General features: G+C 50.4%; 11 protein-coding genes across 11 annotated transcripts; 6 read left to right on the forward strand and 5 right to left on the reverse strand.

Moving 5' to 3' along the window:
- Window positions 1–165: 165 nt before the first annotated feature.
- Window positions 166–3,826, reverse strand: N7471_003469 (putative phosphatidylserine decarboxylase Psd2; the record flags this gene model as incomplete). Its single annotated transcript, XM_057276189.1, has 7 exons — window positions 166–339; window positions 407–1,158; window positions 1,229–2,755; window positions 2,808–3,231; window positions 3,290–3,505; window positions 3,565–3,609; window positions 3,683–3,826. The coding sequence occupies 7 exons, from the start codon at window positions 3,824–3,826 to the stop codon at window positions 166–168; spliced, it is 3,282 nt and encodes a 1,093-aa protein (XP_057140827.1).
- A 603-nt stretch (window positions 3,827–4,429) lies between these two features.
- On the reverse strand, window positions 4,430–6,148 carry N7471_003470 (putative MFS glucose transporter; the record flags this gene model as incomplete). The annotated part of the gene is made up of 2 exons (XM_057276190.1): window positions 5,848–6,148; window positions 4,430–5,791 (listed from the first exon to the last, which is right to left on the reverse strand). Exons 1-2 carry the CDS (start codon window positions 5,944–5,946, stop codon window positions 4,430–4,432), a joined length of 1,461 nt encoding a protein of 486 aa, XP_057140828.1. The 5' UTR covers window positions 5,947–6,148.
- A 246-nt stretch (window positions 6,149–6,394) lies between these two features.
- On the forward strand, window positions 6,395–8,017 carry ssn3 (cyclin-dependent serine/threonine protein kinase SSN3; the record flags this gene model as incomplete). The annotated part of the gene is made up of 3 exons (XM_057276191.1): window positions 6,395–6,485; window positions 6,745–6,898; window positions 6,949–8,017. 3 exons carry the CDS (start codon window positions 6,395–6,397, stop codon window positions 8,015–8,017), a joined length of 1,314 nt encoding a protein of 437 aa, XP_057140829.1.
- Window positions 8,018–8,211: 194 nt separating this feature from the next.
- Window positions 8,212–10,297, reverse strand: N7471_003472 (putative metaphase-anaphase transition protein (Mlo2)). Its single transcript, XM_057276192.1, has 4 exons — window positions 10,133–10,297; window positions 10,010–10,064; window positions 8,522–9,947; window positions 8,212–8,454 (listed from the first exon to the last, which is right to left on the reverse strand). Exons 1-4 carry the CDS (start codon window positions 10,219–10,221, stop codon window positions 8,447–8,449), a joined length of 1,578 nt encoding a protein of 525 aa, XP_057140830.1. The 5' UTR covers window positions 10,222–10,297; the 3' UTR covers window positions 8,212–8,446.
- Window positions 10,298–10,606: 309 nt separating this feature from the next.
- On the reverse strand, window positions 10,607–11,207 carry N7471_003473 (uncharacterized protein; the record flags this gene model as incomplete). Its single annotated transcript, XM_057276193.1, has 2 exons — window positions 10,607–10,759; window positions 10,809–11,207. 2 exons carry the CDS (start codon window positions 11,205–11,207, stop codon window positions 10,607–10,609), a joined length of 552 nt encoding a protein of 183 aa, XP_057140831.1.
- Window positions 11,208–11,950: 743 nt separating this feature from the next.
- N7471_003474 (MCM DNA helicase complex subunit MCM2) lies at window positions 11,951–14,865 on the forward strand (the record flags this gene model as incomplete). The annotated part of the gene is made up of 5 exons (XM_057276194.1): window positions 11,951–11,955; window positions 12,007–12,116; window positions 12,176–14,484; window positions 14,541–14,710; window positions 14,769–14,865. 5 exons carry the CDS (start codon window positions 11,951–11,953, stop codon window positions 14,863–14,865), a joined length of 2,691 nt encoding a protein of 896 aa, XP_057140832.1.
- A 1,737-nt stretch (window positions 14,866–16,602) lies between these two features.
- Window positions 16,603–18,382, forward strand: N7471_003475 (Pal1 family protein; the record flags this gene model as incomplete). Its single annotated transcript, XM_057276195.1, has 4 exons — window positions 16,603–16,657; window positions 16,828–17,075; window positions 17,131–17,551; window positions 17,622–18,382. 4 exons carry the CDS (start codon window positions 16,603–16,605, stop codon window positions 18,380–18,382), a joined length of 1,485 nt encoding a protein of 494 aa, XP_057140833.1.
- Window positions 18,383–20,180: 1,798 nt separating this feature from the next.
- On the forward strand, window positions 20,181–20,624 carry N7471_003476 (uncharacterized protein; the record flags this gene model as incomplete). Its single annotated transcript, XM_057276196.1, has 1 exon — window positions 20,181–20,624. The coding sequence occupies one exon, from the start codon at window positions 20,181–20,183 to the stop codon at window positions 20,622–20,624; it is 444 nt and encodes a 147-aa protein (XP_057140834.1).
- Window positions 20,625–20,941: 317 nt separating this feature from the next.
- Window positions 20,942–21,355, forward strand: N7471_003477 (mediator of RNA polymerase II transcription subunit 31; the record flags this gene model as incomplete). Its single annotated transcript, XM_057276197.1, has 1 exon — window positions 20,942–21,355. One exon carries the CDS (start codon window positions 20,942–20,944, stop codon window positions 21,353–21,355), a length of 414 nt encoding a protein of 137 aa, XP_057140835.1.
- A 949-nt stretch (window positions 21,356–22,304) lies between these two features.
- N7471_003478 (uncharacterized protein) lies at window positions 22,305–25,883 on the forward strand (the record flags this gene model as incomplete). Its single annotated transcript, XM_057276198.1, has 2 exons — window positions 22,305–22,519; window positions 22,592–25,883. 2 exons carry the CDS (start codon window positions 22,305–22,307, stop codon window positions 25,881–25,883), a joined length of 3,507 nt encoding a protein of 1,168 aa, XP_057140836.1.
- Window positions 25,884–26,474: 591 nt separating this feature from the next.
- Window positions 26,475–27,449, reverse strand: N7471_003479 (palmitoyl-protein thioesterase family protein; the record flags this gene model as incomplete). The annotated part of the gene is made up of 1 exon (XM_057276199.1): window positions 26,475–27,449. The coding sequence occupies one exon, from the start codon at window positions 27,447–27,449 to the stop codon at window positions 26,475–26,477; it is 975 nt and encodes a 324-aa protein (XP_057140837.1).
- Between the last annotated feature and the right edge of the window lie 111 nt (window positions 27,450–27,560).

The raw sequence follows: 27,560 nt of genomic DNA on the forward strand, positions 1-27,560 counted from the left end.
ACCCCCAATCCTCGCAATGCGCAGATGCTGCTAGATAAACGCTATGATGTTTTCACCAGAATACAAATAACACCCCGACACCGATGTTGAAAAACAATATGTTCAGTGAGAAAGAGCAGTGGGAGTTGAGCCCTGTCCACTCGAGAGAAATAAAAGAAAGACAGATCATTGAATCGACTTGAGTAAGGTGGATGGCTTGCTTGTTGGTGCCAGACTGCCCTCAATGCGTCGCTTGGCTTCTTGCATCTCCTCGGCAGTGATATTCTCCGACTTCTTGGGCATGTCAGGTACATACTGAGGAATATCAGGGGTGTGTCCGACCGACATGCCAACTCGGATCTGAATGAGACAAGAGTGTTAGTTTACAATTGATCAAGTATGAACAGAGAAAGGGTTCGCCTCTTACCAAAGTTTCCAGAGCACCCTTGGAGTTGTCCGCTAGGTCCCTGTCGAAATTGACCCTGCCATCTTCAAAGAGCACTAAAAGGGTGCTGCCACCGAATTTGAAGTAGCCCAGTTCTTCAGCTCGCGAAACCTTCTCGCCGGCTTTCCGGGTGATGACTGTGCTGCCGACCATCATGGCGCCAACGCAGACAACCATAACTCGGCCATGCTCAACAGAGTCAATGGGGACGAGGATGCGGACATTTTCGCCGTAGACGTCCAAGGCGGATCGGATCGCCATAGGATTCACCGTATAGTACTCGCCCTCGATGGTCTTGGGTTCACCCATGATTCCATCTACGGGGATGTGGAAGCGGTGGTAATCTTGAGGTGCCAGACGGAACACTCCGACACCACCGTTTCGGTACCGAGCAGCATCCTCTGGGTAAGCATCGCCCAATAATCTTTCAACTGAGAACTCACGTCCCTTGACCCAGATGCTGGTTGCATCGCTCAAGCGGTCAAAGACCACTGAGCGACAGTCGGCGGGAGACACAACAATCTTAGGCTCATCAGGAGCGGAGCACGGACGTGCCTCAGGCTTGAGAGCACGGTAGAAGAATTCGTTGAAATTGCGGAACTTTTCTAGGGGCATTAGGACTTCGGACATGTCCAGCTGATGGAAATTGATAAAGTCCTTGATCTGAGATGCCGAGGCTGGGTCGTCATATTTACGACCCTGCTTGACACTCAAAGAGCGCAGCACACGGCGGACTGGTAAAAATTTGTTAGCAAATATATCTTTGAATCAAACATATACACTTGAGCTCCAACGGTTGCATACTTCGCTTCTTTTCCATATCACGACTTTTGATGCCCTTATACAGCAGCCGGATTCCGAGTCGCACATAGACACTCATGCGTTCCTCGTTGATCTGACCCGTGATGCGATCTTGTACAAGGATATTGGCCGAGTTCGCTCCGAGTTTATATCCGCCGTATGAAATCTTTGTGATGACTTTGGAGTACCACTTGCGCTGTGCCTGGCTGGAGGTCACAAAGCCACCCATAACTAAGTTGTCAACCTGGCGCCAATCCTGACTTGCGCACGTGGCAATGTGCGTGATGATATCCGCATCAGAGCGTTTCGCAAGACGTGGCTGGTGGCAAAGTGGGCACTCGCGGATTTCGACGACGTGCTCCTCACCCCTCTCGTCTGCGAGATCATCGGGCTGGAGGTACTCATCAGCGCTAGATTGTTCTTCGCTGGACAGGGTTGGAATAGATGTTTTCTGCGGATCGGTATTGGAAGCAGCAGCGATGTTGGTTTCCAAAACGTGCTCGTCGCTGCTAGATTGCTCACTATCTTGACTTCCAGCAATTGACAGAGGAAGCGAAGTCGCTCTGGGAGCAGCCATTGAATTTCTCTTCTGCAGGGTTTGAAGCGTGTCCTCGAGACAAACCACTGCCTGATCAAACGTCAGATCATCGGTTTCATTAGATTCATTCTCTGCGCTGAAGCGTTCGAAGAAGCTGTCAATTGTCGACTCCTTTAGCGTTGAACCAAGAGTGTCAAGCATTGTCGTCATCTCCACCTTGTCAATGCGACCACTATCGTCAGCGTCATATTGCTTAAGCATCAACCTCCAGAACTGCTGTCGGAGAGCACTGTACGGCAGGTACTTTGCCTTGACATGCAGCTCTGGCGAATGTTTGTCTTCCCACCGCTCTCTATTCTTGAGCATGAGGGGAATAGTATAAGATCTGAAGCCGTCCTGGTCAGGTGGCGGAGCTGACTCGCCATCATACATGTTCAGCGTGGAGGAAAGCTGCAATGAGCTAGCACTATCCGTCTCTGGAATTCCTTCTTCTGGGAGAGAAGAGGGTGCAAGGAGAGTCGGGCCTGGGGCTTCGAGCATTGATTGGCTTGAGACTGAATTGGCGGAGTGACGGGTCTTTATTATAGGCCGAGCCATTTTGGAGAGACTTGGTGAAGAGTGCGATGGGGTGACTCCAGATCGCGAGGGACTAACACCAGATCGCGTACCAAACTTGGCAGCTGTAGTGGGATCAGCTTCCTCCAGATCCTCTACAAAATGATATAATCCCGTCTCGGGATCTGCTTCTGGGCCGGACTGGACGAGATTCTGCAAAGGGAAACCCGCAGAGGCAACAAAGTCATTCCCGGAGAACTTGTCTCGATCTATCACATTGAAGCTGATGGTATAAGACTGTTCGTGCCGCATCACCTGGAACACCATTTTCTCATGATACACCGGGTTCAGGTTATGGCGGATGACAGGGGTTCTCAAGGTCTTCCTTCCTAGAGAGGTCACGACAAAAGGATCCATATCGAACGATGTCCGCGTTACTAGAAAATCAATTAACATCTAGCGGTTTGCATGCAGGAGGATAGTCCATACCATTTCGTTCAGGAGGCAGATCGGTCACCCGAACAATTTCCATGAAAACGATACCCTGCACTCCAGTCCCCGAGCCTGAGAATTGGTATGCACGAGCTGCCAGGGACTTGCGTCTCAAGCGAGCCAGCCGAAGTCGCCGACGGCGTTTTTCTCCCACTTCTGGACCACCTGCCAGGTCATCGGCCTCGTCAGAGGTCTCATCGTCCCGGTCCAAGTCATCAAAATCGGCGGGAGGGATCTGAGGGATCTGGTCATCCTCATCACCCGAGTATACCAATTTCTTGAACTTGCCGAATATGTCCGGCGGCGTGGCAGCGGGGTTCGCAGAATCGGCGAGCGAGAACTGCAGCAGGATCTCGCCCGACACAGTGCTGTCCTTCCTTTTGGACGTCTTCCGCTTGGAATTCAAAGTGTACCATTTGGGCTATGGGTCAAGTCAGCGCGAGCCCCCAATTGTCCGAGCAACGTGTCCCTTCACCCACCTGTTGGTTCACCTGGCCATCGGCAAAGATATCCTCCAATGCAATATCAAACTCGCCCAGGTAATCCTTGCCGAACCGATCATGATCCCAGCATATAGCTTCCAACAACGGTACACCCATCACGGGCATCTCGAATGAGACGTTCCATTCCGGGTTCAGGGTCTTGAATATGGTCGGTGTCGACTGCCTCGCATCTCCTAATGTGACCACCAAATACTGTACAACATGTAAGCGGTCTCGGTTCGAATTGTCTTTGTTGGAAGGGTGCTGCTCACTGGGTCGCTCGTGCCACCCCGATCTTTGGCTGCGAGGTTGCGTCCCTAATGGAACCATTGAAATCAGCCAGGGAGTCCATGAGAATACAAAAGGGTTACACAATTCCTCAGTACTTACCCGAATCACTGAAACCTTGAGTAGCAGATGTTTGGTTTCCGAAGATCGCAGAGGACTGGTGCTTCTGCTCTGCCCGGGAGTCGACGACGCGCTCCTCGCGGAAAGGTGCGAGCTCAACCGTTGGGGTAGTGCCAACCGGACCATTGCGGATGTACACAAAATGAGAAGAAAGAAAAGAAGGAAAAAGAAAGAAGGAAAAAAAGTGTTGGGCGGGTGGCTTGCCCCCTGGTCAACACAATTGACGTTTAAGAGACCCCGGAGTTGATCGACGATCCGCTGGTTGTGCTCCGGGTCGATCACAGGCCAAGAAATGGACTTACCCACTGTAATTTCCAAGTTGTTTCCGTTTTCAAAAACAGGGATTGGTTCAAACGTCAAAGGGAGGACATCTGGATATATGTAGATCTCAACGGAAATGTAGAGAAACTTGAGGGGAAAAGTGGGAGAAACACTGCGAATTGGGGGCAACTGGGGTATCAAAAAAAAACTCCACACCGCAAGTTATTACAGGGTGGAAAATGGAAAATGGATGCCTATTGTGTACTTGGAGATCCCCTGAACATAGTTATGTATCTCTTTGGTTTTTTAAAAAAAAACATATACAATGTTGTATGCAATGTATCCCTAAAGGTATGCAGTACCCCGCATCCCATACAAATATTGAGTCCTATGATGTATATTGTAGCCGAGGAAGTAATCTGGAAATTATAGTACTATGGATGTTGTAGAAAAGGACAAATTCTAAATTCAGTCTTGTCGTCGGTCTGTTCGTTCCCAAACCTCGTCGGCATTAGCTTTACCTTTGGTTTCCGGCACATATTGATAGATGAAGACCCCGAGCAACCCGGCCATAGCTGCAAACACCCAGTATACCTGTCCACGACCACCGAGAGCATCATCGAGCACCGGGAAGAATTGTGCCACCACAAAGGTTGCGATCCAGTTGGCGCCCAGCGCCCAGCTTTGTGCCGCGCCAACAGCTTCGGGCCCAACAAGCTCGGAGGCCAGGATGAAGGGGACCGGGCCCAGTCCGATCGCAAAACATGCCACAAAAAGTAAGGCAGCGATCGCCGTCAAGATCTTAGCATTTATGTAAATACTTATCGCGAGAAGTATAGAACTGCTGCCCATACCGCAGATGCTTAGCATTAAGCACAACTTCCGGCCAATGCGATCGGGCAGTGGAGAGCACGCCACCGTGATCACGAGATTGACCGCAGATATCATTACCGTGAGTAGCCCAGCGGTCGTTGGTAAGATGCTTTGTAGTAAGGAGACGCTGTACATAACAATGCTGTTCATCCCTGTGAGTTGCTGGGCGACCATCACGCCAACCACAGCAATAATAGCTGGGCGGTAGTAGGGATCCTTGACAACCTGCATAAACGTGACTGCAGGCTTGTTAGGCGGCCTGTCGCCGGATGGAGAGAGCAAGGATTCTTCCTCGCCAGATGAAGGGGCATCTGAGGTCCTCCAGCTCGCAATCTCCGCTTCAATATCGGCATCTCGACCGCGGATCCGCTGCAGGACCCGGCGTGCCTGACTGATCTTTTGGTGCTCCGCGAGCCATGAAGGACTTTCTGGTACCAAGAACAGCCCCAAAAGTTCCAGAGCACCGATAATTCCAGCAACAGCCAGTATGAGTCTCCAGAGGCTTGCTTCGCTCCAGAAGTATCCCAGGGATTGTGTCAATAGAATACCGACATTGGTCATAATCTGGGTGAAGGCACCGAAGAGGCCTCGGGCAGTGGGAGGAGCGATTTCCGAAATGTAGATAGGACCAACCACAATTGCAGCACCAGAGCCAATTCCAGAGAGGAATCTACCAAGACTCAAGAGGGAAATCGCCGGCGCAAGTGTCTCCGCCACAGGCCCCAGAATAAAGAACACTGTGGTCGCTCTTAATGCAAACAGACGTCCGTATTTGGTCGCGATGGGTCCTGCCAGCAGGGCTCCAAGTAAGCCACCGAGCGTGTAGATCGAAGAGACGAGGCCGAATTGCGATGGGGTCATAGGGAAGCATTGTGGTAGACCATGAAAGGTGATTCCCAAAGAATGAATTCCTCGACGTTCGCATGTTATCACGGCTTTGGGGGCATTGAGCTCTGCCTGGGTAATCCACGTATCAGTAATGTTCAGTAAACATGGAGGGGGGGCTATCGTACCAGATGGAAGCCAAATTGAAGCGGACCAAGCGTAACAACAAATACGAGATATATCAAGTATGGTGTAACCCCCGACCGGGTTGATGCGCCCAAAACCATCGTGAGACAATTCTATGTTGATTGAACGACCCCGGGACAGGTTGAAGGTACGTTAAGAGGAGGGCCGGAGCTTAAGATGACGTTTGCCGATCGTAGAGATAAGATGATCTAAGGTCAAGTTGGTCAGACGAGAAAGGTCTGCCTAGGTCGAATGTCACATTGAATCACATAGAGTCTTTCACAATTCAGAAATGACTTGAACCAGTTGAGTTGAAGAGTAAGCTACAACCTTCCAAGGTTCTAAGGAAGCACCCGTGGACGGTCGACATGTGATCTGACTAAGCGTTGACTCGGCTGAACTCATCGCATTGTACAATTCAGACAATACCTTAGAATATCTCTCTCGGTCTTTCAAATCCTTTTTTATATTCAAAGAACTGGAAACCGTGGAGAAGGTATCTCTCCACCAATGGAGTGACAGCATCACCGGCCCCCTTCTGATCCACAAATGAGTCTGACAAACCCGCCGTCTTCCTCCGGCTCTCTCTCTCGAACCAGAGTCGGTAACTTGAAACGGAATCTCCAGGCTACTGTCGATGGTAATTATATATCTTCCTTGAATCTGATTATTCTTGATTCCTTGGTGTAACGGCTTGTGCCTTTCTGTCTTTCCATCATGTTTGGAAAGGGTTTCCCTTTCTTGAATTCTGGAGGATTCTATTCTCGTGGTAACTCTTTCCCTTTGATTCTTTGTGATGATTTTGTCTTTGTGGTGCAAGTTTGCAAATTGGAAGGGATCCTCGCCAACGCATTCGATTAATCCGGCAACTGGAATATGCTAACCGGGGGTTTATACAGATACCATTGAATCAAGAAGACCCGGTGGGTACACCAGCAAAGTCCGGGTCCGAGATCGGTATAATATAGTAGGCTTCATCAGCAGCGGTACCTATGGCCGAGTTTACAAGGCCGTTGGCAAAAATGGCAAGAAAGGGGAGTTTGCAATCAAGAAGTACAAGGTCTCCCAGCAATTGATTTCTTCCTCATTCTAACCTGATCCAGATTCAAGCCTGACAAGGAAGGCGAAACGATCCAGTACACGGGTCTGTCACAGTCGGCTATCCGTGAAATGGCATTGTGCACTGAACTCTCACATGCCAATGTTGTCCAACTAGAAGAGATTATTCTGGAGGACAAATGCATCTTCATGGTATTTGAATATACAGAGCATGATTTGCTCCAGATCATTCATCATCACACTCAGCCTCAGCGACATGCTATTCCGGCGACAATGGTCCGGTCTATCATGTTCCAGTTGTTGAACGGACTGCTCTATCTTCATACCAACTGGGTTCTGCACCGTGATTTGAAACCAGCCAATATCCTCGTCACCTCAAGCGGTGCTATTCGCATCGGCGACTTGGGGCTAGCACGTCTGTTCTACAAGCCACTCAACTCCCTGTTCTCGGGCGACAAAGTCGTCGTCACAATCTGGTATCGTGCACCAGAGCTGCTCATGGGGAGCCGGCACTATACTCCTGCCGTCGATATGTGGGCAATAGGATGCATCTTCGCCGAACTACTCTCGCTAAGGCCAATCTTCAAAGGCGAAGAAGCCAAAATGGACAGCAAGAAAACAGTCCCCTTCCAACGCAACCAAATGATGAAGATTGTCGAAATCCTCGGTCTTCCCCGCAAAGAATCCTGGCCGGGTCTAGCCTCCATGCCCGAATATTCCCAACTCCAGTCCCTGGTGCTCCACCGCCAACCTTCACATTTCCATCGCGGCTCTAATCTTGAAGGCTGGTACCAGAGCTGTTTAAAAAACGGTGGATACACGTCCACCTCCAGTGCTGGCACTCCCGGTGCAGATGGATTCGATCTTCTGTCGCGTATGCTTGAATATGACCCGGCAAAGCGGATCACCGCCGAGCAAGCCCTTGAGCACCCGTACTTTACCAATGGCGGCCCTATCAGTGGTAACTGCTTCGAGGGTATCGAGGGCAAATACCCACACCGTCGGGTCACCCAAGATGACAATGATATTCGCACGGGCAGTCTCCCTGGCACCAAACGGAGCGGACTGCCAGATGATTCGTTGATGAGGGCTTCCAAGCGTCTCAAGGAGTAATCTTTACATTTGCTTGCTGCATATCTGTGTTGATCATATTTTGCGGCACGTGGACAGGCTGGCCATGATATCCACCCACATCATACATTAATTCGATGTTAGCGTTACAATAACTAGCGAAATTGCATCATGATGATTTACGCAGGATTTGATCTTGGCCATTCAGCCCTGGAGGCAATAAGGCCACTATGTATTTTGTATCATGAATGCGGATTGATTCCCAATTGAGGGAGCCATTCGAGCTAAGCTAGATAGTAATCATTTCAACTGCATACAATGCGCCATTTGTACTCATACCTCCCATCATTGCCCATTTCCCAATCCCATACCCACAAAATATCGTACATGTTGAAACCACTCCCCAAGACCCCAAGATAGCACCCGGTGATAATAACGCCGAAAAGATGAAAGGGATTGCGTAAAAGATAATCAGTACCCTGCGATCAAATCGAAGAGTCAGTGAACATTGTCGGAAATTCAGACAAGGGATTGATAGTCACTTACCATTCGGTTCGTGTCGCTTGCCTTCGCCTGTATCATCCTTGCCGTCACCACCCACAGTGGAAGCGTGATTAGCGGCATCTTTGATGCCCTGCTCATCACCACGCAGCGCCTCAAAGTAGCCCTTGATATCTTCCGCACTGACAGCCTGTCCACTCTCAGCAAAGGGCTGCAGGAACACCTTAAGTTTATCACGCAGATGGTTGTATGCCATTGCGCCCTCGATGGCGCGCACCCGATCCATGTTGTTGAGTGCTGCCTCGCCGCGATCGTAGATGCTGCCCGTACCGACACTTGCGGCACCATTAGCCTGCCCGTCGTCAGACATGGGAGGCTCATAGGTATCTTCTTCTTCGCGAAGCTGGGGGTGGGGAACAAGCTTGGGGAAGCACTCTGCGCAGCGGCACAGCTGACCATGGAAATTATCCAAGGCAAAAAGAGAGAATGATTCCACTGGAGTGGACTTGGGGAGCTCGGTGTGCTTGGGGGTGGAGGGCTTTGTAGGAGTGTCGATTTCTTCCTTGGTAGGCTCCTCTTCCTTCATGACCTTCGATGGCTGTTCCTCGACAGAAGCTTCTTCTTTAGTTCGCTTGGTGACAGGCTCTCCTTCAGTGAGCCCCTCGTCATCTGCCTTGCGCTTCTTTGAGTGTCCAGTCTTCTCCTGGTCCTTGTGTTCAATCTCCTTGGGCTCAGTGGCGGGTACGGAGAGGTCCTCAGTCACATTTGGCTCAGTCACATTTGAGATCTTCTTGAGTCCACCTTCCCGGAAAACTGGAGGCAAGAATCCAGGAGTGCCCGCATAGGGCTTGATCCAAGGGTTAGAGTCGACGCATTTGAAGCAGATCAGATGGTCGAAATCATTCTCTGCGGGAAACCCGGGTGGGAGCAAATCTTCTTCATCCTCCACTGAAGCGTCATTGGTGGCATCACCGACACCGAGTCCACTGACCTTGGGGGCAGCCTTGTTCCAATCACGCGACAAGCCGATGAGACACTCCGGGTGCCACCAGTCCTCGCCACAGCCTCCGGTCTCGACGGTGCCAAGTCCTAGGCACTGGTACATTGTCCCCTTTTCTGAATACGCATCGTACTGTTCGCCGCAGCCGCAGAACTTATTGCGAAAGTTATGATTGTATGTGTTGCCTGCTGCAGCCTCTTGGGAATGCACACCCTTCTTGCCGGTTGCGTCTTCACGAAGCGTGCAGCAAGAAGATGATGGCAAACGGGTGGTTCCACAGTCGCAGACAAAGTTGCGCTTGTTGAAGAGCTCGACTAGAGTATGCTCGCCGTGACAAGCTATCGAGCACGAGTAACAGACCGCAGCGGCAGTGTAGGATTCGGCAGAGTCTGTAGGAGGAGGATTGCAGGTGAGGCATGCAAAGAGGACCTGTCGCAATGGTCCGAGGTCATATGTGCAAGAGTCAAAGGCCTAAAGTCAATATGTCAGCCGTGGAACAAGTCGCGCGCCACCTGCTTTGTCGAGGTACTCACGTAAGGTAGAGCCTCGCGCGCATCTGCCTCTAGTTGGAGCTGGGACTCGATAAACCTAAAATGCGTTAGTATGACCACTCATTTCCTTAATGTGGGGGAGAGTATTGGGGAAATGCGTCATACTCTTTCGCGGTCTGGGAATTCTGGGAGCCCATGGTCTCACTGCGAGCATCCTCGGTGAGCTGGGCAACAGCCGAGTGTGGGGCGTCCATTGTTGGGATATTTATCTGCGTCCTTATCGTAGGAATTGGCAAACAACGAAAGGCCCAAGATTCAAGAGTGTCGAGGTGATGTGTTTGATAAAGACGCGACGTGATGGACTCGCGACATAACTTAAAGTTTCTGCCAGCAGAACCAAACAAAAGAAGGGCGGTCTAGATACACGTGGTATTTTTCCCATATCACCTCAACATTTCCAACTTTAGAAGGTCCTCAATCATTTAGTAATAAATGTAAATTAAATGTAAATTTAATGTACGATTATGGTGACGGTAAAGTGAGGCCAAAGGGACATTGTTATCAGTCGAGCTACATCATCCCTACAAGTTGCTTCATGATACTTACCGCCCTACACCGCCCGCGGGCTCACGACGACCATCACACAACAGTTTTCGGGGTTAGATACTGGATCATTGCGGGGAAAATCATGCCCCCTGTACTCGTTCCCGTGGCAGCGGCCGTGATGGCAAAGACTCGGTAGCGCACAAAGTATGTCGAGATCAATGTCACAGTGGGCAGCCACATGAGACCCTGGCCGATGCCAATACAAAGTCCCTGAGCCAGAAAGATCTGCCAGTACTCCACGGCCAGACTCGTCATAAAGGTCCCGATAACCAACAGCAGCCCACCCAGAGCTACCACCGGCCTTGCCAATCCAGCATCTGTTGCGCGGCCAGAGAGCGTCGAGATGAACAAAAAGACAGAATATCTGGAAGCCACCGATCCACGAGATATCAGATGGGGTTTGTGGTAGCGTAGATTCATAGTAGTTTTGGAATACGCCGAAACTGGAGGCATAGCCCCAAGTCAGGGCTACTACCAAGTGTCCCGCAACGACTTGAGCCCAGGCATGAAATCCGCCATCTGGGGGTGGTGGCAGTGGTGTATTTGACGTATCTCTCACGGGCGCATCGGTCGTCTGGGTATTGTTCTCTTTCTCTTCGTCAGTCGCAATTGTCCCGGACTCATAGGCGGGCATCTTTTCCGGTAATTGTTAGCAAGCCACCGAGGGATTGCTCTCAGCGAGAAGAAGAAAAGAACACCCTTAAGAAGGGAGATTGAGTTTCCATTAGTAACTTGGAAGGAGGTTTTCTGCCCAGGTGTGCTGTTGATTCCATATATCTCAGTGAGCAGGAAGTCAAGTGGCCCTTAACTAAATACATAACCAACTAACTATACAGTACATACTACCGAAATCGACAGAAAATGTTTGCCCTGACGAATCGTGCTTGTCATCAAACTTTCACCCCAACGATCGACTGGCCAAGTGGTTAAGGCGTCTGTCTTACATTTCATATGTTGGAGCTTCACAGAAGGTCGCAGGTTCGATCCCTGCGTCGATCATTGACTTTTTGCAATTTCAATTTTTGCTATAGTTTTTGGTCAATTTTTATTTCAACTTTTGTTATATTTCCAGAGTATTAAATTGTGATACCGATCGGAGTAAGAAAATAAACCAGGAAGGTGTCGGTTGTGAAATGTAGGAAACTGTGGAAGGCCCACCTTCCCAATCGGGGCTTAATTGAAACGCGTCGCGTCCAACACGCGACTCGCTGCACAACTCGACTTTGCCGCCCCTTCTCCCTCCCTTCATTCTATCAACCACGCTACCACACATTCGAGAAAAAAACCCCGAAACATACACACCACTTATTCATATTCATAATTTCCTGGCCATTGCCCTTTTTTTTCTTTAAATTCCCCAGTTGAAGCACCCACACAATGGAGTGAGTGTGCCTCCTGAGAATTTTCTGCGCTCAAAAGCTAATGCATTACAGTCCGCTCCGAGCCAGCGACTCGGCCGCAAACCGTGGCCGAGGGGCCAACACTCGTAAGAGAGACAGAGAGGATGACATGTCCTCCCCGGCACCATTGCCCCCTTCCAGTCGTATGTTTGCTTCTTTGTCCAGGTTGCGTCGATTTGAGACTGACAATGTTCATGTGCAGCCACCGCTTTGGGCTCATCCCCTCCCCCGATCCCCTTTGACATGGGAGATGAAGATGAGGACGAGGATAGAGGTCTTGTGCAAGATATTGATGATATTGATGAATTGGCTGAAGACGAGGATGGCATTGATCTGTTCGGTGACAACTTCGAGCGTGATTATCGCGATGCAGCGCAAGATCGCTATGAAAATGAAGGGTACATCGATGATGATGACGACCATGATGAAATCGATGCCGCAACTCGTCGGCAGCTGGATGCTCGCCTGAACCAGAGAGATCGTGAACTGGCACGTCGGCGCCGCATGCCTGCCGCCTTTTTACAAGATGATGACGATATGGAATTGGACCTCTCGCGCCAACCTCGACGACGCAGACACCATTATGACGAGGACCGCGAAGATATTGACATGGCCGACGAGGGGATGGAAGAGCTGTCATTGGAGGAACTGGCAGATGTGAAGGCAGCCAACATTACGGACTGGGTGACCCAGCCCCAGGTCCTTCGCTCCATCTACCGTGAATTCAAGGCATTCCTGACCGAGTTCATTGACCCCACCGGCCAGTCTGTTTACGGCAACCGAATCAAGACACTGGGTGAGGTGAACTCCGCTTCACTCGAAGTGTCCTACGCCCACCTCAGCGAGACCAAGGCAGCTCTGTCATACTTCCTCGCCAACGAACCCACTGAAGTCCTGAAGGTATTTGATCAGGTTGCACTCGACGTTACTCTATTCCACTACCCACAATATCACGATATTCACAACGAGATCCATGTCCGCATCACAGATGTGCCGATCATTTACACCCTGCGCCAGCTGCGCCAGTCGCATCTCAACTGCCTGATCCGTGTCGGTGGTGTCGTTACCCGTCGAACTGGTGTCTTCCCGCAGTTGAAGTATGTCATGTTCCTCTGCCAGAAGTGCGGTATCACCTTGGGTCCGTTCCAGCAGGAAGCTAGTGCGGAGGTGAAGATCTCGTTCTGTCAGAACTGCCAGTCGCGTGGTCCTTTCACTGTGAATTCTGAAAAGACAGTCTACCGCAACTACCAGAAGTTGACTTTGCAGGAGTCGCCCGGCTCGGTTCCCGCAGGTCGTCTGCCGCGGCAGCGTGAGGTTGTTTTGCTTGCCGATCTGATCGACAGTGCCAAACCCGGTGATGAGATTGAGATTACCGGCGTCTACCGCAACAGCTACGATGCCCAACTGAACAACAAAAATGGCTTCCCGGTTTTCGCCACCGTAATTGAGGCCAACCATGTGGTCAAGGCACACGACCAGCTGGCTGGTTTCAACCTGACAGAAGAGGATGAGCGTGAAATCCGGGCTCTCTCCCGTGACCCCGATATTGTGGACAAGATTGTTCGCTCCATGGCGCCCAGTATTTACGGCCACCAGGACGTCAAGACTGCTGTTGCGCTTTCGCTCTTTGGTGGTGTTAGCAAGCAGGCCCAGGGTAAGATGAACATTCGTGGTGATATCAACGTCCTTCTTCTTGGTGACCCCGGTACCGCCAAGTCTCAGGTGCTCAAGTTCGTCGAGAAGACCGCCCACCGCGCCGTGTTTGCCACTGGTCAGGGTGCTAGTGCCGTCGGTCTTACGGCCAGTGTTCGCCGCGATCCTCTCACTAGCGAATGGACGTTGGAAGGTGGTGCGCTTGTGTTGGCCGATCGGGGTGTTTGTCTTATCGATGAGTTCGACAAAATGAACGACCAGGATCGGACATCTATTCACGAAGCCATGGAACAGCAAACCATTTCCATCTCCAAGGCCGGTATTGTGACAACATTGCAGGCTCGCTGTGCTGTCGTGTCCGCCGCTAACCCCAAGGGTGGTCGGTACAACAGCTCCATCCCCTTCTCGGAGAATGTCGATTTGACGGACCCTATCTTGTCTCGTTTCGATATTCTCTGTGTGGTACGTGATCTGGTTGATCCTGCCGAAGATGAGCGCTTGGCCAATTTCGTGATTGAGTCGCACCACCGTTCCAACCCGGCCCGTCCCCTCCGGAACGAAAAGGGCGACTTGGTTGATACCGACGGCCACCTCATTGACATCGAGGGTTACCGCATCAACAGAGATGGCCAGAGACTTCCTCCATCACAGGAGGAGGTCGCCAAACGCGCCGCAGAGAAACAAAGAGCCGAAGAGGAAAAGGAGGGCGAGATCCCGCAGGAGCTCCTGCGGAAGTACATTATGTATGCCCGAGAGCGCTGCCAACCCAAGCTTTACCAGATCGACCAGGACAAGGTTGCCCGTCTCTTCGCAGACATGCGCCGAGAGTCCCTAGCTACTGGAGCGTATCCCATCACAGTAAGTTATTTCTCCACTTTCCATACATTGACCATTTTCTTACTCCATATTTCCAGGTTCGTCACCTTGAAGCCATCATGCGTATTGCCGAATCTTTCTGCAAGATGCGCCTGTCAGAATACTGCTCCTCGCTGGATATTGACCGTGCCATCGCTGTTACTGTGGATTCGTTCATCGGCAGCCAAAAGGTCAGCTGCAAGAAGGCACTCTCGCGTGCATTTGCCAAGTATGTTTCTTTCAATCCTTGAATCTAGTGGAATCCTGTACTAATATCTACCTCTCAGATATACACTCTCCAGACCCAAGCCCCAATCCAAGCGCCGTGCGGGTATCCCCGTCTCAAACCCTCACCTGCCGCGGGCTCAGTCTACCGCGCATTGAACAGCCTTCTAAAAGGAAGGTTGGGGTGCCTCGGTTGCATTATTTCTTTCGTGTCTTATACCATCTTGTTTGCATTTTATGTGTGTGGCGTTTATGACAGGGGTTCCGTTCTCGAATTGGGCCATGATACGGTAATGAATGGAAAACCAATGAATGATCTTTCGAGTTTATATATTTGATGTCTACTTGGATTGTAAGGTAGAAGGCTGCACTGTCCAACATCAGCTCTCCGTGGTTTCTTGAAAGCACATGCTGGTTTGAACTCGCTTCTCACCACTTTGGAACACGGCATTGTAAGTAGTGATAACTCTTATATTGACAAGCCTATAGATACCTGATGCGTAATAGCACCCAAATCTTACTTTACTTTCTTGCGGTATATATAAACTCTTATATATATACCATGCCTGCATGTGGTTTATAGACTAAAATCTCTCCATCCACATCCGGGTATAACCCGAGAGGCTGCGGGTGTAACACAGCACTACAGCATGGTATTCCGATACCGGTCTATTAAGGTGGTCCCTAGGCTTAGATCTGACGTGATCACGGTCACATTGAGATATCCCATTGAGGGAGCTAGGGCTTCCAAGGTTGAACGGTCTAATTTACCATCCAATCCGAACAATATAGTTGCTAGCTAGTTCGTCTGTGGGGGTTCAATGATATGCTTTGTTCAAATCATGACCTCATTTGAGATCGCATTCCAAGCCGAGGAATGTTCGATATTTACGGAGTAGGGAGTACGGAGTACTTCTCCGCATACGAGATGCCAGCTAGTCTGTCTGGGGAGGTTGGCATAAAATTCGAAATTCGAGGTGTTCTATGCACATAGAGTGAACTATCATTTGAATTGGCCATATCCAGGCCGCCCCGGTAATAGATCATGACCAACCTTCTGTCGGTATCCACGGGAACTGCTGGCACTTCATGTATTCGGAGGACTGTATCCTTCTCCCTCGGCAGATGGGCCACTCCGGATCTCTCTGGACCGTGTGGGATTTGGAGATATCGAAACTAACAGAAGATATCATTGTACACATTCCAGGAATAGAAGATGACATCAATATGGAATGCCCACGTCATTCCGGGAGTGGGCTATTTTTGGCAACCGAGGAATCTTTTTCAATCCCTTTATGAAGGTGCCTGATTAGCTTGGATGTCTCTAGATGTCCATTTGAAGAGACTGTACATGGCAGTTAGTACCTTTGAACTGCCATAGTAACTATGTCAAAGTGGAACCTTGTGATTTGGCATTGGCCCCCTCCCCCCCCTTAGGCTATATATTAAAGTCAGTCTGGGGATTCTTCAAAGAAAAAAAAAGGTAGATCACAAGCCATAACAGCATAGCATAAACAGCACATGTAAAACAAAAGAAAGAAAGAAGATCGGCAGGGCCAGGTACCGTGTATTTGTAGAAGAAGAATATTTCCCCCAAGGAGACGATCGCTGGGCATTTTACGTATGCCTCTCCCGTGTTCCTTAATCCCCTTGCCCCCCTCCTTTCTCTCCTCCCCTAGACTTCTTTTCTTTTTCTTTCTATCTCTTTGATTTTGTTACTCTGGATTATTGTTGAACTGTGATCGTCTATAACTGTTTTACCCCCTGATTATCACTGTTTCAGCAACACCTCCTGCCACTTTCTTCCGCATTCGTGCGACACCTAACGCGGCATCTCATTGAACGCAAACAGCCTCTCCACCCACACCTTGTTTCAGAGGTGAAATATCCTTCACAATGAATGCCACTCCAGCGCTTGGATATGCGCCTGGCGTCTCGCTGGCCCCGCAACGTACGTAACCTGAAGCACAACCTCCCCTGATCACTGGATATCATGCGTTACTGCTGGGGATAGGTTGAACCGCCCCTGATCCTTAAAATGACACCTTCCTTCGACTTTCTGGTCCAAATTCTACCTTTTTCAGACCTGTGGCTGATTTAAAGCGTCTCTGCGAGTAACAGAACACCAAGCTTCTCCAACAGCAGCCAGTTTTGGTTCCAATAACCCCTTCCGAAACCGCGCTCTTTCGCCCTCAGTTGCTGGATCTATTTCATCGAACAACCGTCCGGAACGCCCACGCTCTACAAACCCATTCTTAGATGACACGGAGGCGATGTCTCCGCAGTCAGCCCCTGGCATGTCAACTGGTGTCAGCATGATCTCTCCGATTGAGAAGAATGATATGTCGAGCAACACTCGGGAGCTCTTTGTATGTTTGGGAATATTGAACCTACGTGTTAAAATCAGGTCTAACCTCTTGACAGGAGTCCCTCTCTCTCAAGCCTGCTCCACAGCCAAATCGTCCTCGGCCCGCGGCATCTGATGCCACTCAACGCGCTCCCTCGAATCGCAACAGACCCCCAAGGGAGCGCCCGGAGCGCCCACCAGGACGATCGGCAGCGTCGAAAGAGAAAGATCCGCTTGACATATTCGCCGATCCCCCTACTTCGTCCCAAACTGCCAAGGACAAGGCGCCCCGTCGTCCCCGGCGGAACTCGGAGTCTTCCGTAATGGACCGAGGCTCGAAGTTGTTGGATGTTGATGACGACGAGAAGCGCCGACGCGAACGGCGTCATCGCGACCGAGAGGGTCGTAGCAAAGATGGCAAATCGCGCTCGGGCCGCAAGGACCGACGACTTGATATCATTGATAAGTTGGATGTGACGAGTATCTACGGTACTGGAAGTAAGTATCTCGGCTTTTTATTTTCTCTTTCTGATTTACGAGTATACTCATATGCTAACTATAATCATAGTGTTCCACCACGATGGTCCGTTTGATGCCTGCAACCCCCATCGCAATCGCCGTGGCGTGCGTACCGCGCCAATGCAAGCCTTCCCCAAAGGTTCCACCAACATGGCTCTGGGCGGCACAGGCCCCAACAACTCTAACATCGATCTCAATCTTTTCCATGGCACAATGGAGGAAGGCCACAACGACTTCTCCACCGCTGCTCGCCGCAATGCTGAGACGGGCGTCATAGATCCTACTGCCCGAGTGGACCCGATTCATGGACCCCAGACTATGGGACTGGGAACCAGCACCTTCCTCGATGGAGCTCCGGCTAGTCGATCTGCCATGGCACGCCGTCAAAGCGAGAATGAAGGCAGTCTGGCACCGAATGGTGGTGGCCTTGCACGAAAGAAGAGTTTGGCTCAGCGACTACGTGGACGAGGTGCTGGACCTGGCCGCATTGCTTCTCCAACCGACAATTTTGCCCCCGCTGCGCCACAGGTGGGCTCCAGTCATTCTGGATCCGCCCGTGCCAATGAGAGAAACCCCTACTTCCAAGAAGAGGAATACGAGGAAGAGTGGGACAAGAAGGGATCGAGTATCGAAGCTCGCCTTGAGGGCGGCCGAGTTCGATCGTCTAGCAGCCCCAAGCAAATGGAGCGCAAGACCACCAACGACCGACCTTACGAAGAGTCGAAGCTTAACCCTGGTGGTGGTGGCGGGTTCTTGAACCGGATGAAGAGTCTGCGCAAACCCAAGCCGGAAAGACGGACCAGCGACTGAGTCACCTAGCAATCACACGTTGAGCCTGTCCTGGAAATATATCGATGTAGCAAGCGGGCCTTTCTCACTCGGGTGCACCTCCGGGATGTGTCAATCTCATGATTCCCTCACCATTTCACCATCTAACTCCTCAATGAGGAGGGATGGTTCCACGCGTTAATACCCAGCATCGAGCACCAATGAACACACGGTGCTCAACATGGCGTTCGTATATTTCGGAATAGAATGCTTCAAACTGCTTCTGATTCCAGACCGCCATGAAACACAATGCCCTGATCTTGAGGTCTTAAGATCATGGCTATGATTCGGAGTTTTCCAAGGTTTATTCTCTTCTTGTATTTCAACTTCAGCCTTGCTTTCAGAAACATGTATTTTTTTTCACCAATTGCTGTTCCCCATATCAGTATCTTTGAATAGGATATGAATAATTGAACTAGTTGGTTCCAACACGGTTTCACCCCTGATCTATCTGTTGGTAAGAGTGCTGGACAGCCATATCTCAGACATGGCATTTGATGACTGTGCCACGCCCTTATTGTGAAATTCTGTAAATTTCATGATACCGGGTCATGTGTGATATCATCACCCTGTGGCCTATGGCTCCAACATGAGAATCGATGACCATGCCCTTATTGTTGGATTTTATACATTTCATGGCAATGAAACGTTCAAATGTGGAGTTTTCTTATGCGCACTGACCGTCAAGCTAAGCGCCGTGCATATAAGTTTCATGCAGTATAAGAATTAGCCTCGATCCACCATTAGAAGACAATATATTGTTCTCTGTGGATGCTATCTCAAACGAGGCCTCGTTTCTAGGCCTCTATCGGGAGCCCACGACCTTTTGGACCGCTCACAATGGAAACCGAGTAGCTGTGGCGTTGTATATGCGAAGATTTTGCTTTAGATCTATGATGATTCTCAAGATATTTAAGAAGCAACATCTGCCGTGCAGATCTGTCTCTATCATTTCCAAGTCTATCCATCATTGGGAACTCCATCCTTCCAAAATCGCAGGCATATATTATCACCATGGGCCAATCTTCGTCGAAAACCCTCGATGTATACATTGTATACACCCCGTCCGGCCTCGAACAAGCCTACTCAAATCTCTTCGTTCAATTCAATAAGAAAAATGGTGGAATACAAGGCAACCTCCACTCTTTCGTTGCCAACAACAACACCTCATCGGGCGTGCTTGACCGGCATTCAAAAGCAAGTTACAATCCTCGGGAACTGAACTTCATTGGGACTACTCTTTTTCAGGGCTATCCTGGAAATTGTATCTCTCATCGATGTAGAGAGGAGCCAATTGGGGAAGTCTAATTCTAAGAAGGTTTTAACCCAGTTGAGAAGCGAGGTTATTCTGACGCTCTCCTCCTAAATGGAAGAGTGGCTTAAGCGATTGAACTAGTAAGACTGGTCTGTTGGTTCTGTTGGCTCTGTTGTTTTGTTGTGTATATAGTCTGTGTTATTGAATCTATAGGTATTTATAGGCATATGGGCTGGTTTCTATAGATAGAGTAATATTGAAGCCTTAGTATTGACTTCGGAGACTGAAACAGATCTCAAACAATGGAGAGGCGCTTCTGTGATTTCTTTGAGAAAGAGAAACAGAAATAGATATAAGAATAGAACAAGAGACAAAGGGTATTTAAGAGCGAACGTTCTCCATGTAAACCTATCTCCATATAATCTCCAAGGTTACTGATCATCGAGCTCTCTATCTCTTTACCTCTCCGTTCTACAAAAAAAGCCTGGAAGCGAGTCGTTATACTTGACCAACACCAGCAATACCATGGAGAACATCACCGACACCATGGTGAACGCCACGTTGACGGAGCCCCAAAGACTCAAAGTCTACATTGTCAAATACAACTTCGACTCCTCTCCCCCGGAAGGCGACTCGGCCATCTTCGTTAAAACCAATGAAGACGCGGGCTACATTCACTTCATTACCTCTAAAGATGCCGGCGCCCACCTGTACTACGACCGTGAGATCATCAGGGCTCATGAAGTCATGGAGATAGGAGAAAGCCTAATGCTAATAGGCACTACCCTTACCAAGAACTATCCTGGTAGTTGGGATGAGGCGCTGCGGACGACACCTGCAACTTCCTTGGCTTTGTCAGGCACAACTCAAGCTGAGTTGAGGCGGTTGAAGGTCTCTCGCTGGACCCAGGAGTGCGCTAGGCCCATGTTGGAGAAGGCTGGGCTTTTGGAGAAGATAATTGCCCATTGAAATGAGCTCGAAGGAGATTGAGAAGCAAGTGGGAAGGAGGAGGGTATATAGTTTGAGGATATTGATCGAGGGTAAACGAGGAGAAGAAGTTCTAAGTTGTTAGTTTTGTGGAAATAGAGATTTTATGAGAGCTGAAGGCGAAAAGTAAACATAAGAAGTATCAAATCCCAAATAACTATCTATTCTACATGTATACTTCGATGTTTGTACATTTATTTTTAACATCAATGGACGCTATCGTCAACCGTAGAACATCACCTTTGAAGCTCTCACCAGCTTCTGCCATTTCAATCCAAAGGGTTCTCTACATCACCACCATGGAGGATCGACCAACCCTGACCAACCCGCGCTTTACTCTCGAACTTGAATTCGTCTCATCTCTCGCCAACCCTTACTATCTGTCACACCTGGCAGTCACCTATCCCAATCTCCTGGGTATCTCTCGTGCCGACGATGACGATGATTCCTCCTCGCCAGACGCTGAGGCATTTGCAGCCTACCTAGCCTACCTCTACTCCTACTGGAAGACACCCGAGTACTCTCAGTTCCTCACCCACCCTGGCCCCACACTGCGAGCGCTTCGACTGCTCCAAGAGGATACCTTCCGCCGTGACATTATTCTACCCCAGGTCATTGAAGGTCTGGCAGGGGTCAGTGTCCCTGAACCAGCTCAGGCCGAGACCGACACGGCAGATGAAAAGCAGGAAGATGGTCAAAATGGAAAGACATGATGGGCTTGAATTCCGAACCTAACCTCGATGCGACCGAGATGTGCTTGTTTCCTGGGTGCAAAACAGACGAACACCCCGCTCCCTGGCAGATCTACGTTGAACATGACATTTACACTCTGGTGATTTCATTTCCACCGAGCTCGGCTTTTGACAAAGTTGAGCATGGGAGGTGCGTGAACGCGCTTCATGTGCGACCGAGGATCCCCAGACTTCCGAGGCTCCGGAGTTGTCAATCGAACACCCAGCGAACCCCCCGATTTCTCAAGGGTTCCCCATTTGCTCTGACGACAGTGGCAGAGAATTGCGGGGGAAAAGGACCAAGCGGTATTGAGAGAGTTCTCTCCTGTTCTATTGTACCTACAATATAGCCCCAGCCCTGGAGGGCCTCTTGATGACGATGTCATTTTGGGGTTGCCACATTCTCCTGGGCATACAAGGAAGGTGACCGTGGCAATTACAATTATCATTATTATCTCAATTTTGAGCAATTCTTCTGAAATCCTATGAAATATAAAAGAGACAAACCCTAAAAGACCTATATATGTAAACGTAAGACCAGACAAGATGGACAAGTACAATATATAGAATACGCCCGAAGATCCCGGCCCAATCTTGTTTTATTTTTTTTTCCCTTCTATCATCTCCCCTTTTCAATTCCCATTTCCTTTTATTCAGTACATTTTGAGGATTCCTGTGTCTTTTCAGACTCTTACCACAGAGCCCCACCCCCTGGTGATCGGCCCTGAACTACTCCGTCCACGGGTACCTCATCAACGTTGTCATCTCGCGCCGGTTCGGGACATCCCAACGTCTTTCCCATGGCCCTCAACTAGTCCTTCCTCAAGCACCCCGGCTTGTCTCCAATTAATCTGCTACCTCACATACTACGAAGTCGCGCTTTTTCGTGGAAACCCCGCCACCTGGAACTGCATGTGGCACTACGTTTCCAATGGAGTCCGTTCGCCAGTCTTGTCGGCCAAAGCACCAGGTCCTGACCTTGAAATGTTATCCGAAATACCAGAAGGGGGTGTCGGAGGTCCGGCCGAATCCTAGTGAACTCTCCTATTTGCTGTACTATACGAGCACGCGCCGCAGCAAGCTGACCAAGGTCGGCGGTTTCCTGGAGAAGAGAGTTGCCCGAGATGTCTGGAGACGCAGAATAGGGTGAGCGCAGACTCCGATCGCCCGAATCATCGGATTCGAGAAGACGAATGACTGACCGATCTCATTGCACAGGAATGTTCAGGTGGCGCTGCATATCATGGCTGCGCTCATCGAAAAAGTTCCTCGCGACCTTCCTATCTACGCCCGATCCGTCATGACAGTAATCGATACCGTTCTGCGATCCAATGACATAAATATGGTGGAGGAATCGATTGTGACCTTCGAAATGTTCTGCCGGCATCAGGACATTGCGGCCATTGCGGCTGACCAGGGCCTCGCACAGCAATACCGAGAAGTCGTGCGAACTTACACCAGCCTTGCCGACCCGGAATTCACATCCAACTCCAACGCAAATCTCAGCCCGCAGGTGGCCATCCGATGGAGAAATGCGGGACTGCGAGCTATCAGAGCTGTGGTCAGCTCAGAGACCTTGGCCGCAGATGGAGGAATATCGCTGAAGCTCTGCTTGCCAGTTATTCTGAAGAACCTCTATTCTGACGATGAGGATCTTCTTACGACACTGAAGGCCAAGCTGACCGAATCTGACCCGAATGAACGTGAAGGGCCCAAACCCCGCCGAATGAGTGTCAACACGGTGCACACAGTCGACACGGCAGAGGGTGACCCCGAGCTGGCAGCGCAGTCAGCCGCTGACGCGGATCGAAAGGCGGAAATGGGCGCTCGGCTCTTGGCCCTGCGCTGTCTCGAGCAAACCATCGTCTCGGGGAGTAATCGGGGCCAGATCCGTATTGCAGTAACGGTGATTCTACAGTTCATCTCAAGCAAGGGCTTCCCACAGAGCGAAAAGCGTGCCCGGATCATCGAGGGTAAAAGTGGCAACTGGGCAACATCTCTGATCGAACTCATTGCGAACTGGTGTCCGGTGCAAGTTCGTTTTATCATCTTGATCACAGCTATGGAGATTCTCCACAATACAAGCCCCAAGGAGGATGCTTTAGAGTCATCATTCACCATTCTCTCTGTGGTGGATTGGCTTCTCAGATCTTCCGTGAACATGATTGGACTCAGCGTCATGGACATCCTCTTTGGACTTATGCACTACGCTTCTGATATACTCTCACCGCCAGAGCGTACTGGGTCTGCAGAATCAGAGAAGAAATCAAATCGAGCTGAATTCGTGGTTCAAATCTCCCCCCGACGACAGGATCTTCTTACGCTTCTGGAGCAGTGTATTGGAGATCTTGCAACGCACATCTACTACGGAGACCAGGTCGCAGACATGATGCGGGCTATTCTCAGGCGTTTCAAGCCTAATATCCACCAAGATAGTTCCGCGCCATCCACATTGGCAACCGTTCACGAATCCGGAGTGGCGCATGAGGGGTCGACAAATTCCGGATCTGAGACAAATGGAGAGAAAGCAAGCACAGAAACCTTCTCTCATGCTGCCGCTAAACTGACTGCTCTCCGAGCCGTCAAGGCCATCTTGGTTGTGGCTAATTCAAAAACGCCAGCCACCATGTCTGGCGCAGAATATAGACAACCGGTCGGCATCCATGTGTGGGAAGGAACCCAAGTACTTCTTCGTGATGCGGATCGTGATATTCGCTATGCCTATACCGATGCATTCCTATCATGGCTGCAGATTGAGACCAATGGGGGCGATCTCAAGGTGCGATTAGATTCACCCAAGTACATCAAGACAACCCCCAAGAAAGACTCCGAGGAGATGGATAGGCCGACTCGACGAGCTACCTCGGCTCCTGGGAACCAGAGGGACAAAGTGGCGCAAGTGGCACAGTCGAACTTCCTCCGTCTTCTGCACTTGGCTATCTATGATGCTGCACTCGAGGCAGCTGCTGAGGACGCCGAGATTCTCCTGCTGCACCTACTTCTTGCAAATCTTGTCGAGAACCTCGGGGTGAATGCCGCTCAATTCGGTGTTCCTATGGTTCTTAAATTGCAAGACGACTTGTTTACATCTATGGATCTGAGTTCCTTCGCAGCTCGCGTTAACATTGGAAGCTTGATACATGGATACCTTCTTGCGCTGTCTGAGCATTTCGACATGCAGTCCTCCCCCGTGGGTCTTGAGATAAGTAATGAGATTCAACAGCGACAGGGCAACGGATATTGGCTTTTTAAAATCCGCCTGCCCCCAGTCGATCTCTATGCCATTGTTTTTGACAGTGAGAAGAGGTCTGACAATGACTCCACCTCCCCACCTCCATTGACACCCTTCCGTAATGTCGACGGACTTGTCTATATGATTGACGAGTCTTATCGCAAATTGGTATCGTCTCCTCCACAAAGCCCCTCGACTTCTTCTCCAGCACGAGGATTCACATTCCCGGTACTTGGGCACCCCGCAACAGCAGTGAAATCCCAGGTTGAGGGCGGTCTCCCGCCCGCCGTGAAAGAACAGATGTTGTCTCCGTGGTCTCGCGAGGCATGCCTGGCAGCTGTCGATAAGGAAAGCAATGGAGCATCATCGATAAATGGCTCTCGGGCTACTCAGAATGCTCGCAACAACCAAACCAACGGGGCTACAAATGGCTCACCCGCCGGTTCCCAATATCCCCGCCGCATGAGCATTCCGGAGATAACAGGCTCGTCATCCCAAGGCTCGAGCAGAGGCTCGCCTGTTCGCGTCAATGAGCTTCGACGCGTGCTTTCGATTACTAACGACTCCCATGCTCGACGCCTCAGTCCATTGCGTGGACGACTTGACGCATCGAATGCCAGTATCATTTCTTCCGGGAGCGATAGCATGATCAGCGGCAACTTCTCTGTTTCCGAGATAGATGGAGATGCTACCTCAATTCGACCAGAGAGCCAACAAACACCCGATGAAGATGGAACAGAGACACCCCGCGCTTCGGCCGCTGCATTTGTCCTATCAGGCGATAAAGCCCCAACCGACGAATCCCCGAATCCACCATCCCTGAATCGGGTTGATTCAGACGCAGAAATCCCTCCCGTTCCACCGATCCCGGTCGGCTTGTCGATCCCAGGTGGTTTCCCGAACGACCCACAGCGCTCGCTGACCTCATATGATCGCCCATCCACCGCACCGGGCCCCTCAGGACAGTCTCTGGTGAGAGACAGGGCTGAAGCTAGTGCCTTAAATCACAAACCTCTAAACCGCAACAAGAGCCGGTCCAATCATAGCCTTGCCACAGCTGGAATCCCCGAACTCTTAACCGACTATGAGTCCAGTGCCCTGGATGGTAACCACCAAGATCAACTGAGGAAGCTCTTGGATGGGTTCCTCTCGCCCGGCGAGACCGCGCTGGCGAATGGAAACCGCCCGGCAACTGCCAAACCTGCTTCCAAGGCTCCGCTGAGCGGATCTAACAGCAGACGACAGGTCAGCGGAGGCCTTGGTCGGCCACCCTATTGATTTTTTTTTGTTTGATTTGCACATTTGCATCATTCTCTACGCATCTTTGCAGCCATTTCAATTCCTTGGCTCTTCATATGTTTATATAATTTTCTTTCTGTTATATGACCTTTCTTTTTCGTTTTTATCCGCCCTGCCCTGCCTTGAATGGATATCGTCTTCGCTCATGTTGAATGCTGAGTTGCTGGCTGGTAAAACCCCAGCCTGTTCGAGATACGCCTGTCCTTTCTGTTTTGTCGGTATTCCCCACCCCATCCATTGTGTGGCTATCCTTGTTATCCTTTTCTTTTCCACTTGCATATTTTATCTTGAAAGCTCGGGCTCTTGTTTGTCTGTCAGCACTCACATTGTTATTTGTTCGCTTGCGATGGGTAATCGCAGCGTGGTGTATCTAGCTACATTGTCGGTAGACATAAAATAGACGGTGCTAAAACGAACATGGCAAGATATCGTAGTTTTATAAACCTGTAACCAACCAGCCATATGTGGCATTGGATCGGACTTCAATTTGATGCTAATATCTAAAAGATGAAGCACACGCAGTTGGGATATCATAGGATAAAAGAAAACGCCCAAGAGAAGAGAGAACGATCAAAGGCCGCGCTGCACAAGGAGACCTGCTGCCGAAGGACGCGACTTCTCCAGCGGAGCAAAGTACTGACTAAAAGCCTTGCGCAGGGTCTTTTCAGACAGGTGCATATGCTGTCCTGGGGCAGTATTGAAGTCCAGCTTCCCCTGCTCATCAAGCTGCTTTAGCCCCAACCAATCCTCCTTGTAGATCGGTCTCTCGTGCAGAGGCGTCACCTCGCCACTAGTGGTATTAACCTCGGAGAACAAAGCACTCTGCTTAGGAACAGCAACAGTATCCTCCTCAAACATGAACATCGCAAACCGGTTCAGCGACGCCAGATTCTTCTTGTACGTCTCATTCTTGACCGCGCGCTCATTGTTGATATCCGCCAGGAAATTGCTGTGCTCGAGGTACGAATCCAGCTCTTCCGGGTCGCGGAAGTACTGCGCCGGCACGACGCGCGACTGCGCAAAGCTCGTCCACCGTCCCGATCGTAGTAGTTGCTCGGCCCCTTTACAGAACCAGTTGTCGAAGGCGCACGACTCAAACGCCGAGATGCCGTTGTGCTGGCTGCCGAATGTGACGAGGTTGTGGACGGGTGGGGAGTTGCAGCGCTCGATGTACCCGCGTAGGAATTGGCCACCCTGCGAGAAGCCTAGCGCGTTGATGGCGGGCGCCGTGCTGAGGATTGGGTCCGCGGCGAGTTGCTCGCAGACTTGGGCGATTTGCTCCGTTACGTTGCCGAAGAAGGTTGCGGAGCGGTCTCCGCTGCCATCGTTGGCCAGTCGGATGAGGTGCACGTATGTGCCGGGGTTGGTGGATTCGGCTAGTTTGGCAACTTGAGTGAGCCCTTCGCGTTCGAAGTCATCGCCCAGACCATGCCAGATCACAAGAGGGAGCTGGGTTCCGCTGGTTGCATCTGTGGCGGATTGCCACGGGAGCGCGATTGAGAGAGCGTTGGTGGCTAGTGCGGCCAAAAGTGTGATAGAACGCATGATTGAACGATGGAACTGACAAGGGATCTTCGAGAAGTCAGCGCCGTTGATAATTGGAGATGGGGTTGTGGAGACGGAAATGACGTTGCTTCGGAAGGCAGGTACCAATCA

Source organism: Penicillium samsonianum (assembly GCF_028829775.1).
Source record: "Penicillium samsonianum strain IBT 33392 chromosome Unknown utg000002l_segment0_segment0, whole genome shotgun sequence".
Taxonomy (NCBI): Eukaryota; Fungi; Ascomycota; class Eurotiomycetes; order Eurotiales; family Aspergillaceae; genus Penicillium; species Penicillium samsonianum.